General features: G+C 53.3%; 1 protein-coding gene across 1 annotated transcript in view; it reads left to right on the top strand.

Annotated features, from left to right (window-relative positions):
* Nucleotides 1–5,363: 5,363 nt before the first annotated feature.
* LOC137358699 (gametocyte-specific factor 1-like) overlaps nt 5,364–12,688 on the top strand; it is a 37,056-nt gene continuing 29,731 nt past the window's right edge. Inside the window, exons 1-2 of the mRNA XM_068024920.1 lie at nt 5,364–5,467; nt 6,227–6,336. Coding sequence (XP_067881021.1) covers nt 6,235–6,336 — 102 coding nt within the window. The 5' untranslated portion in view covers nt 5,364–5,467; nt 6,227–6,234. The remainder of the gene's footprint in view (nt 5,468–6,226; nt 6,337–12,688) is intronic.

Below are 12,688 nucleotides of genomic sequence, written 5' to 3'. Positions count from 1 at the left end.
TGGGAACCGGCTGGGATCGGGTAGAGGCTGGCACTGGGAACGGACTGGGATCGGGTTCTGGCTGGCACTGGGAACCGGCTGGGATCGGGTTCTGGCTGACACTGGGAACGGACTGGGATCGGGTAGAGGCTGGCACTGGGAACGGACAGGAATAGGGTAAAGGCTGACACTGGGAACGGACTGGGATCGGGTTGAGGCTGGCACAGGGATCGGACTGGGATCGGGTAGAGGCTGGCACTGGGAACGGACAGGAATAGGGTAAAGGCTGGCACTGGGAACGGACTGGAATCGGATAGAGGCTGGCACTGGGATCGGACTGGAATCGGATAGAGGCTGGCACTGGGAGCTCCTCTGGGATCGGGTTCAGGCTGGCACTGGGAACGGGCTGGGATCGGGTTGAGGCTGGCACTGGGAACGGACTGGAATCGGATAGAGGCTGGCACTGGGAGCTCCTCTGGGATCGGGTAGAGGCTGGCACTGGGAATGGACTGGGATCGGGTAAAGGCTGGCACTGGGAACGGACTGGGATCGGGTAGAGGCTGGCACTGGCAACAGGCTGGGATCGGGTTGTGGCTGGCACTGGGATCGGACTGGAATCGGATAGAGGTTGGCACTGGCAACGGACTGGGATCGGGTTGAGGCTGGCACTGGGAACGGACTGGAATCGGATAGAGGCTGGCACTGGGAGCTCCTCTGGGATCGGGTAGAGGCTGGCACTGGGAACGGGCTGGGATCGGGTAGAGGCTGGCACTGGCAACGGGCTGGGATCGGGTTGAGGCTGGCAGTGGGAACGGACAGGGATCGGGTCGAGGCTGGCACTGGCAATGGACTGGGATCGGGTTGAGGCTGGCACTGGGAACGGACTGGGATCGGGTAGAGGCTGGCACTGGGAACGGACTGGAATCGGTTAGATGCTGGCACTGGGAACGGACTGGGATCGGGTTGAGGCTGGCACTGGGAGCTCCTCTGGGATCGGGTAGAGGCTGGCACTGGGAACGGACTGGAATCGGGTGGAGGCTGGCACTGGGAGCTCCTCTGGGATCGGGTAGAGGCTGGCACTGGGAGCTCCTCTGGGATCGGGTAGAGGCTGGCATTGTGAACTCCTCTGGGATCGGGTAGAGGCTAGCACTGGGAACGGACAGGAATCGCGTTGACGCTGGCACTGGGAGCTCCTCTGGGATCGGGTAGAGGCTGGCACTGGGAGCTCCTCTGGGATCGGGTACATTCTGGTACTGGGAGCTCCTCTGGGATCGGGTAGAGGCTGGCACTAGGAGCTCCCCTGGGATCGGGTAGAGGCTGGCATTGGGAGCTCCTCTGGGATCGGGTGGAGGCTGGCACTGGGAGCTCCTCTGGGATCGGGTGGAGGCTGGCACTGGGAGCTCCTCTGGGATCGGGTGGAGGCTGTCACGGAGCTCCTCTGGGATCGGGTGGAGGCTGGCACTGTGAGCTCCTCTGGGATCGGGTGGAGGCTGGCACTGGGACCAACTCTGGGATCGGGTGGAGGCTGGCACTGGGAGCTCCTCTGGGATCGGGTGGAGGCTGGCACTGGGACCTCCTCTGGGATCGGGTGGAGGCTGGCACTGGGAGCTCCTCTGGGATCGGGTGGAGGCTGGCACTGGGAGCTCCTCTGGGATTGGGTGGAGGCTGGCACTGGGACCTCCTCTGGGATCGGGTGGAGGCTGGCACTGGGAGCTCCTCTGGGATCGGGTAGATTCTGGTACTGGGAGCTCCTCTGGGATTGGGAAGAGGCTGGCCTGGGAGCTCCTCTGGAATCCAGTTGAGGCTGGCACTGGTAGCTCCTCTGGGATCGGGTAGAGGCTGGCACTGGGAACAGACTGGAATCGGGTAGAGGCTGGCACTGGGACCTCCTGTGGGATCGGGTAGAGGCTGGCACTGGGACCTCCTCTGGGATCGGGTAGAGGCTGGCACTGGGAACGGACTGGAATCGAGTTGAGGCTGGCACTGGGAGCTCCTCTGGGATCGGGTAGAGGCTGGCACTGGGAACGGACTGGAATCGAGTTGAGGCTGGCACTGGGAGCTCCTCTGGGATCGGGTGGAGGCTGGCACTGGGAGCTCCTCTGGGATCGGGTGGAGGCTGTCACGGAGCTCCTCTGGGATCGGGTGGAGGCTGGCACTGTGAGCTCCTCTGGGATCGGGTGGAGGCTGGCACTGGGACCAACTCTGGGATCGGGTGGAGGCTGGCACTGGGAGCTCCTCTGGGATCGGGTAGCTGCTGGCACTGGGAGCTCCTCAGGGATCGGGTGGAGGCTGGCACTGGGAGCTCCTCTGGGATCGGGTGGAGGCTGGCACTGGGAGCTCCTCTGGGATCGGGTGGAGGCTGGCACTGGGAGCTCCTCTGGGATCGGTGGATGCTGGCACTGGGAACGGACTGGGATCTGGTAGAGGCTGGCACTGGGAACGGACTGGGATCGGGTTGAGGCTGGCACTGGGAGCTCCTCTGGGATCGGGTAGAGGCTGGCACTGGGAAGGGACTGGAATCGGTTAGATGCTGGCACTGGGAACGGACTGGGATCGGGTTGAGGCTGGCACTGGGAGCTCCTCTGGGATCGGGTAGAGGCTGGCACTGGGAACGGACTGAAATCGGGTGGAGGCTGGCACTGGGAGCTCCTCTGGGATCGGGTAGAGGCTGGCACTGGGAGCTCCTCTGGGATCGGGTAGAGGCTGGCATTGTGAACTCCTCTGGGATCGGGTAGAGGTTAGCACTGGGAACGGACAGGAATCGCGTTGACGCTGGCACTGGGAGCTCCTCTGGGATCGGGTAGAGGCTGGCACTGGGAGCTCCTCTGGGATCGGGTACATTCTGGTACTGGGAGCTCCTCTGGGATCGGGTAGAGGCTGGCACTAGGAGCTCCTCTGGGATCGGGTAGAGGCTGGCACTGGGAGCTCCTCTGGGATCGGGTGGAGGCTGGCACTGGGAGCTCCTCTGGGATCGGGTGGAGGCTGGCACTGGGAGCTCCTCTGGGATCGGGTGGAGGCTGTCACGGAGCTCCTCTGGGATCGGGTGGAGGCTGGCACTGTGAGCTCCTCTGGGATCGGGTGGAGGCTGGCACTGGGACCACCTCTGGGATCGGGTGGAGGCTGGCACTGGGAGCTCCTCTGGGATTGGGTGGAGGCTGGCACGGGGACCTCCTCTGGGATCGGGTGGAGGCTGGCACTGGGAGCTCCTCTGGGATCGGGTGGAGGCTGGCACTGGGAGCTCCTCTGGGATCGGGTGGAGGCTGGCACTGGGACCTCCTCTGGGATCGGGTGGAGGCTGGCACTGGGAGCTCCTCTGGGATCGGGTAGATTCTGGTACTGGGAGCTCCTCTGGGATTGGGTAGAGGCTGGCCTGGGAGCTCCTCTGGAATCCAGTTGAGGCTGGCACTGGTAGCTCCTCTGGGATCGGGTAGAGGCTGGCACTGGGAACAGACTGGAATCGGGTAGAGGCTGGCACTGGGACCTCCTCTGGGATCGGGTAGAGTCTGGAACTGGGACCTCCTCTGGGATCGGGTAGAGGCTGGCACTGGGAACGGACTGGAATCGGGTAGAGGCTGGCACTGGGAGCTCCTCTGGGGTCGGGTGGAGGCCGGCACTGGGACCTCCTCTGGGGTCGGGTGGAGGCCGGCACTGGGAGCTCCTCTGGGGTCGGGTGGAGGCCGGCACTGGGAGCTCCTCTGGGGTCGGGTGGAGGCCGGCACTGGGAGCTCCTCTGGGGTCGGGTGGAGGCCGGCACTGGGAGCTCCTCTGGGGTCGGGTGGAGGCCGGCACTGGGACCTCCTCTGGGGTCGGGTGCAGGCCGGCACTGGGAGCTCCTCTGGGCTCGGGTGCAGGCCGGCACTGGGACCTCCTCTGGGCTCGGGTGCAGGCCGGCACTGGGACCTCCTCTGGGCTCGGGTGCAGGCCGGCACTGGGACCTCCTCTGGGCTCGGGTGGAGGCCGGCACTGGGAGCTCCTCTGGGGTCGGGTGGAGGCCGGCACTGGGAGCTCCTCTGGGGTCGGGTGGAGGCCGGCACTGGGAGCTCCTCTGGGGTCGGGTGGAGGCCGGCACTGGGAGCTCCTCTGGGGTCGGGTGGAGGCCGGCACTGGGAGCTCCTCTGGGGTCGGGTGGAGGCCGGCACTGGGAGCTCCTCTGGGGTCGGGTGGAGGCCGGCACTGGGAGCTCCTCTGGGGTCGGGTGGAGGCCGGCACTGGGAGCTCCTCTGGGGTCGGGTGGAGGCCGGCACTGGGAGCTCCTCTGGGGTCGGGTGGAGGCCGGCACTGGGAGCTCCTCTGGGGCCGGGTGGAGGCCGGCACTGGGAGCTCCTCTGGGGCCGGGTGGAGGCCGGCACTGGGAGCTCCTCTGGGGTCGGGTGGAGGCCGGCACTGGGAGCTCCTCTGGGGTCGGGTGGAGGCCGGCACTGGGAGCTCCTCTGGGGTCGGGTGGAGGCCGGCACTGGGAGCTCCTCTGGGGTCGGGTGGAGGCCGGCACTGGGAGCTCCTCTGGGGTCGGGTGGAGGCCGGCACTGGGAGCCTCTCTGGGGTCGGGTGGAGGCCGGCACTGGGAGCTCCTCTGGGGTCGGGTGGAGGCCGGCACTGGGAGCTCCTCTGGGGTCGGGTGGAGGCCGGCACTGGGAGCTCCTCTGGGGTCGGGTGGATGCCGGCACTGGGAGCTCCTCTGGGGTCGGGTGGAGGCCGGCACTGGGAGCTCCGCTGGGGTCGGGTGGTTGCCGGCACTGGGAGCTCCTCTGGGGTCGGGTAGAGGCCGGCACTGGGAGCTCCTCTGGGGTCGGGTAGAGGCCGGCACTGGGAGCTCCTCTGGGGTCGGGTAGATGCCGGCACTGGGAGCTCCTCTGGGGTCGGGTAGAGGCCGGCACTGGGAGCTCCTCTGGGGTCGGGTAGAGGCCGGCACTGGGAGCTCCTCTGGGATCGGGTAGAGGCCGGCACTGGGAGCTCCTCTGGGATCGGGTAGAGGCCGGCACTGGGAGCTCCTCTGGGATCGGGTAGAGGCCGGCACTGGGAGCTCCTCTGGGATCGGGTAGAGGCCGGCACTGGGAGCTCCTCTGGGATCGGGTAGATGCCGGCACTGGGAGCTCCTCTGGGATCGGGTAGATGCCGGCACTGGGAGCTCCTCTGGGATCGGGTAGATGCCGGCACTGGGAGCTCCTCTGGGATCGGGTAGATGCCGGCACTGGGAGCTCCTCTGGGATCGGGTAGATGCCGGCACTGGGAGCTCCTCTGGGATCGGGTAGATGCCGGCACTGGGAGCTCCTCTGGGATCGGGTAGATGCCGGCACTGGGAACGGGGCTTTGCTGCGTGTAGACAATTTAGCGGGGGGGCGGGGCTATGCTTTGTGGCGTGCTGAGGTGCGCGTGTGCGGAGGGTGTTGCGGCGTCAGGTGTTGAGCGTTGGGTGAGAGAGGCAGAGAGAGAGAGAGAGAGGGAGAGGGAGAGGAAGAGGAAGAGGAAGAAGGCAAAGTAAAAGAAGAAGGTGGGTGAGGGAGTGGAAGAGAAAGAGAGGGAGGGATGGGAAGAGGAAAACGGCTACCTCGAGGACGGGCTGAAGTCCCGAGTTTGTGATTTAAAGGGACAGGCCCACCGTCTATGCCCAGTTCTGCCCCTTGTTTATATTCGAAAAAGTTCTGAGTCGGGGTGGAGGGCTCACGTCTCTTTAGGCAAATATCCGTCCCGCCCTCCTCAATAATTCCCTCCATTGACCAAGTGGCACTGGGCTGATCTACTATGGAAGGTGTCACTTTTGTAGTTATTGTAGTTGAGGGCAATTGGTTGGTTTCATCTGCTCTAATTCTCCAGTATTGCCCCATACTGTCTTGGACAGGGATATGTCCCTCGACGGGGAGGGTGGAAAAGGGAGAAGAAGGATCCGTAGCCGATCCTACACATACACTTTGCAGCAGATAGTGAGCACAAACAGCAACCGCAACCTGAGGCTGCTCAGACCACTGGTGCTGCTCTGACTTGAGATTAGCCAAAGCTGCACAAACTAAAAATCAAACTAGGGATCTTTTTGTTTTTTTTTCAAATTGAGCCATTGGAACAGTTGCACTTTGTTTCAAAGTAAGTCCTGTGAGACTAACATTTTTTTAAATAATACAGCAGGGGATTGCTATTCAACAGGAAGTATTTGCTTTGAACAAGTTCTGACTGGGCTACTGTGTGTGCTCACCACTCAGATTGTGCACTCAGAGTTCCTTTACCTTGTTTCCACCTCAGTAATTGTGCTTTGCAGTTTTCAGAATGAGTTACCTTGATCCTGACGATCTCCTGCAGTGTCCCTATGACAAGAACCATCACATCCGAGCTTGCAGATTTCCCTACCACCTGGTGAAATGCAGGAAGGTAAGGCCACAGGTTTACGGCTATCATCCTGGAATAGTCTAGAACATAAAACAACAACTTGCATTTATATAGCACTTTTAGGGAAGTAAAATGCTCGAAGGTGCTTCACCAATGTGTAATCGGACAAAGATTTGGCACTGATTTGAAAAGAAGGATGATAATTTTAAAATTGAGGCATTGCCAAGACAGTAGCTGATGTAGGTCAGCGAGCACAGGTGCAGGACAGCATTCCCATTATGTGATCTAGAGAAACCTGCCCTTTAGCTGCTATTGGTACTGGTTTGAAATGACTTTTCTCTCAGTATATTAGAAATATCTGATTTTGGATCATCTTTTAAGATTTCTATCAATTTTTTGAGCCTGAAATTCCATTAATTTTGTTTCTCCCCAAAGGCCTAGCCTCTGTGCTTTCTCATTTATGCTTTTAAACAATTTATACTACATTGTTTTGAAGGGAAGATTAAGGGGAGATTTTGATAGAGGTGTTCAAAATCATGAAGGGTTTTGATAGAATAAATAAGGAGAAACTGTTTCCAGTGGTAGAAGGGTTGGTAATCAGAGGATAAAAATTTTGGTTGATTGGCAAAAGAACCAGAGGTTTGTTTGTTTGTGCAGTGAGTTGTTGTGATCTGGAACGCGCTGCCTGAAAGGGCGATGGAAGCAGATTCAATAGTAACTTTCAAAAGGAAATTGGATAAATACAGGGCGATGGGGAATGGGTAGGGGACTGGAACTCATGGGATAGCTCTTTCAAAAAGCCAGCACAGGCACAATGGACCAAATGTCCCTCTACTGTATCATTCTATGATTCGATAGTCGATAATCATAGCAGAAAGAGCATAAAATAGAGGCAACTTTGTTTTTCATTTAAGAAACATCTTGCACACCACTGGAGTTAGCTGGCAGGACAAGTGAGCTTGTTAGAGCACTGGTGATCTAACTGGGAGTCATGGCTCCTGAGGCTAATATGGGATCAGAATCAGTCTTACCCACTGCTGGTATCTTTTGAAGAACCTGGGAATTGGAGGGAAGTATGAGGGACCCTTCTAAACTTCCCACTTGATTCCTTACTGGAATCTGGGGTCCTTTGCAAACAGGGATTTCTCCAATCCTTTCTTGAAACAAGCTGCCCTGCTCATAATCTGTTCCAAACTTTATTGTCCTCTTACGAAAAGAAAGTTTGCAATATTCTACATTCTTTTGTCTCCTTTAACTGCAAATTGTGTCCCTTACTCCATGAATCCTGTGCCTGACCAGAACTTTCCTTGATCTAATTTCTCCATGCCTATGAAAAATCTTAACACCTCACCAAATTTCTCCCACATCTGTTTCTTCCAAAGGAAGTAAAGTCCTGCACTGGACAATCTTTTTTTCACAACTCTGAGCTCAGGAATCATAGATTCATAACAGCACAGAAGGAGTCCATTTAGCCCATGCCAGCGCTCTGTGGAGCAACACAGTCAGTCCCATTGCCCCGCTCGATCCCTGCGGCCCTGCAAATTTATTTCTCACAAGTGCCTGTCCGATTTCGTTTTGAAATCATTCATCGTCTCCACTTCCACCACCCTTGTAGGCAGCGAGTTCCAGGCCCTTACCACTCACTGCATAAAAAAGTTCTTCCTCACATCCCTGGAATCACAGAATTGTTACAGCACAGAAAGAGGCCATTCAGCCCATCGTGTCTGCACTGGCTCTCCGCTGGAGCAATTTACCTAGTGCCACTCCCTGGCTGCCTCCCCGTATCTCTGCACATTCTTCCTTTTCAGAAAACAATCCAATTCCCTCTTGAATGCCTCGATTGAATTTGCCTCCACCACATTCTCAGGTTGTGTATTCCAGATCCTAACCGCTCGCTGTGTGAAAACGTTTTTCCTCATGTCACTATTGTTGCTTATGCCAATTACCGAAAATCTGTGCCCTCTCGTTCTTGATTCCTTCACCAATGGGAACAGCTTCTCGCTATCTACTCTGTCCAGATCCCTCATAATTTTGAACACCTCTATCAAATGTCTTCTCAACCTTCTCTTCAAAGAAAACCATCCCAACTTCTCCAATCTATCCACGTAACTGAAATGCCTCATCCCTGGAACCATTCTCATGAATCTTTTCTGCACTCTCTCCAATGCCCTCACATCTTTCCTAAAGGGTGGTGTCCAGAACTGGACACAATACTCCCAGCTGAGGCTGACATGTTGAACATAAATTCCTTGCTTTTGTATTCGATGCCCCTCTTAATGAACCCTAGGACACTGTATGCTCGATTAACTGCTCTCTCAACCTGTCCTGCCACCTTCAATGATCCATGTCCCTCTGCTTCTGCACCCCCGTTAGAATTGCACCCTTTATTTTATATTGTCTTTCCGCATTCTTCCTACCAAATGAATCACTTCACACTTCTTTGCATTAAATTTCATCTGCCACATGTCCGCCCATTCCACCAACTTGTCTATGTCCTTTTGAAGTTCTACACTATCCTCCTCACAGTTCACAATGTTTCCAAGTTTTGTGTCATCTGCAAATTTTGAAATTGTGTCCTGTACACCAAGGTCCAGGTCATTAATATATATCAGGAACAGCAAGGGCCCTAAACCCGACCCATGGGGAACTCCACTGCAGACCTTCCTCCAGCCCAAAAAAACATCCATTAACCACGACTGTCACTAGGCCAATTTCATATCCATGTTACTACCGTCCCTTTTATTCCATGAGCTATAACTTTGCTCACAAGTCTGTTGTGCGGCACTTTATTAAATGCTTTTTGGAAGTCCATGTGCACCACATCGACAGCATTGCCCTGATTAATCTTCTCTGTTTCCTCATCAAAAAACTCCAACAAGTTAGTTAAACATGATTTGCCCTTCACAAATCCGTGTTAGCTTTCTCTAATTATCCCCCTCGCCTCCCCTGCCTAAAATCTTAAATCTGTGTCCCCTAGTCCTTGTGCCATCAGCTAATGGGAACAGCTTTTCTTTGTCTATCTTTTCTAATCTTGTACACCTCTATCAAATCTCCTCTCAATCTCCTTTGCTCCAAGGAGAACAACCCCAGCTTTTTCAACCTAACTTTGTAGCTAATATCCCTCATCTCTGGAACCATTCTAGTAAATCTCCTCTGCACCCTCTCGAGGACCCTCACATCCTTCCTGAAGTGTGGTGACCAGAACTGGATGCAGTACTCTAGTTGTGACCTAACCAGAGCTTTAGGTTCAGCATAACATTGCTACTTTTGTATGCAATACCTCTATTTATGAAGACCAAGATCCCATATGCTTTGCTAACCACTGTCATGTCCTACCATCTTCAAAGATCTATGCACATGAACTCCCAAGTCCCTCTGACCCTGTACACTCTGTAGAACTGTGCCATTAAGTCTATATTGCCTCTCCCTATACCTTCTGCCAAAATGCATCACCTCATGCATCTCGATTAAATTCCATCTGCCACTTGTCTGCGATTCTGCTAGCCTATCTATGTCCTGTTACAGTTGATTGACATTATCCTTACCGTTTGCCACTCCTCCAAGTTTGATATCATTGGCAAATTTTGAAATTTTATTCTATAAGTGGCTTGGATATTGGAATACATATGTCAAAAACGCAGTGGTGCTAGCACTGAACTTTGCAAAACATCACTGTCTACCATCCGCCAGTCTGAAAGACAATCATTTACCATGACTCGCTGTTTTCTGTACTTAAGCCAATTTTTTTTTATCTAAGCTGACACTGATCCTCGTATTCCATGAGCCTCCATTTTGCGAACCAACCTTTTATGTGGTACTTTGTCAAACACTTTCTTGAAATCCATATCGATAACAGCCATTGCGTTCCCTTCTCTGTTACTTCATAAAATTCAATTAGATTAGTCAAGCATGATTTGCTTTTACAAATCTACGCTGGCTCTCCTTCATTAACTCAAACCTCTCCAAGTGCATGTTGATTTTCTTTTTTAATTGATGTTTGTGTCAAAAACCTTACCTATTACTGATAAACTGATCCACCTGTGTTTACTAAGAATATCTTTCACCCTTTCTCAAATAAGGGTGTCACATTTGCCACTCTCTAATCCTCTAGCACCTCCCCCCATATCGAGGGAAGATTGGAAGATTATGGCAAGTCCTTCCACTATCTACACTCCCGCTTCCTTTAGCAACCTGGGATGCAAGTCATCCGGACCAGGTAACTTATCCACTCGAAGCATAGCCAGCCTTTCCAGTACTTCCTGTCTCTCAATTTTCACCCTATCCATTACTTCTACCAATATTTTATCGGCATCCTCTTCCTCAGTAAACACTGATGCAAAGTGCTCTTTCAGTATTCTAACCTTGCTCTGCACCTCGAAGCTTATATCACACTCTTTGTTCTGAATAATCCCCACCCTGCCTCTTGCTACCTGCTTACTATTTACATGCCGTGAATCGGCCTTGCACCCTCCTTCCACTCCAATAATTTGAAATGAATAGGAAGACATCTATTTATTTAATGACTTTTGTTATCTGAGGACGTCCCAAAGTGCTTTGCAGACCATGAAGTACTTGTGAAGTGTCATGCAGGAAGTGTGGCAGCCAGTTTGTGCACAGAAAGCTCCAACAAACAGCAGTGTGTTAATGATCAGATAATCTGTATTCCTCAACCAACGTCACAGAAACAAATATTGACCCAAGGACACTGGGAGAACTCCCCTGCTCTTCTTCAAAATAGTGCCATGAGATCATCGACCCCCACCTTAGAGAGTAGATAGGGTCTTGGTTTAACATCTGGGTACAAGTTGGACAGGTTGCACCTGAACCAGAATGGGACCAGCATCCTTGCTGGGAGGTTTGCTAGTGCTGTTGGGGGTGGGGGGTTAAACTAATTTGGCAGGAGGATTGGGATACAGAGCGGAGGTACAGTAGGGGTGATATAGAACAGAGAGTGAGTCAGTCTGGAAGGCAGAGCAAATATAGACCTGGTAAGGCACAAGTGAAAAATGCAAGGCTGGATTGCATCTATTTCAATGCAAGGAGTCTTACTGGTAAGGCAGATAAATTGAGGGCTTTGATTAGCACATGGCATTATGATATTATGGCTATCACTGAGACATGGTTGAGGGAGGGACAGGACTGACAGCTCAGTATTCCAGGGTATAGAATCTTCAGGCATGACGGGAGGGTGTAAAAGAGGAGGTGGCATTGCACTGTTGATCAAGGAGTCAATTACTGCAGTAAGGAGGGATGATATCTTAGAAGGTTCCTCAAATGAGGCCATTTGGTAGAACTTAAAAACAAAAAGGGGGCAATCACTTGGCTGGGAGTGTACTACAGGCCTCCAAACAGTCAGGGAGAGATAGAGGAGCAGATATGTATGCAAATCTCAGAGAGGAGTCAAAATAATAGGGTAATAATAGTAGGGGATTTCAACTTCCCCAATATTAACTGGGATAGTCTTAGTGCAAAAGGCTTAAAGGGGGCGGAATTCTTAAAATGCATCCAGGAGAGCTTTTTGAGCCAGTACATAGAAAGTCCTACAAGAGAAGGGGCAGTACTGGACCTAATCCTAGGGAATGAAGCCAGACAAGTGGTAGAAGTGTCAGTGGCGGAGCATTTCAGGGATAGTGACCATAACTCTGTACGATTTAAGGTAGTTATGAAAAAGGACAAAGATGGACCGGAAATAAAGGTACTGAATTGGGGGAAGGCCAATTTCAATCTGATAAAACAGGATCTGGCCAAAGTGAACTGGGAGCAGCTACTTGCAGGAAAGTCTACATCAGATCAGTGGGAGTCATTTAAAGAGGAAATAGTGAGAGTTTGGAGCCAACATGTACCCGTTAAGGTGAAGGGTAGGACTAACAGGCCCAGGAAACCCTGGATGTCAAGGGATATAGAGGATTGGATAAGGAAAAAAAAAGGAGGCTTACGGCAGATTCAAAGCGCTGAAAACAGCGGAGGCACTAGAGGAGTATAGAAAGTGTAGGGGGGCACTTAAAAAAATAATTAGGAGAGCAAAGAGGTGACATAAAAAAACACTGGCGGGCAAGATAAAGGAAAATCCCAAGGCGTTTTATAAGTATATTAAGGGCAAGAGGATAACCAGGGAAAGAGTAGGGCCCATTGGGGACCAAAGTGGCAAACTGTGTGTGGAGCTGGAGGACGTAGGTGAGGTTTTAAATGATTACTTTTCATCTGTGTTCACTATTGAGAAGGACGATGTAGGTGTAGAGATCAGGGAGGGGGATTGTGATATCCTTGAACATATTAGCATTGAAAGGGAGGAGGTATTAGATGTTTTAGCGGGCTTAAAAGTGGATAAATCCCAGCCCCAGATGAGATGTATCCCAGGCTGTCATGTGAGGCAAGAGAGGAGATAGCAGGGGAT

Source organism: Heterodontus francisci, chromosome X, assembly GCF_036365525.1.
Source record: "Heterodontus francisci isolate sHetFra1 chromosome X, sHetFra1.hap1, whole genome shotgun sequence".
Taxonomy (NCBI): domain Eukaryota; kingdom Metazoa; phylum Chordata; class Chondrichthyes; order Heterodontiformes; family Heterodontidae; genus Heterodontus; species Heterodontus francisci.
The sequence above is the reverse complement of the archived record's forward strand: the minus strand, read 5'-3'. Positions and strand labels throughout refer to the sequence as shown.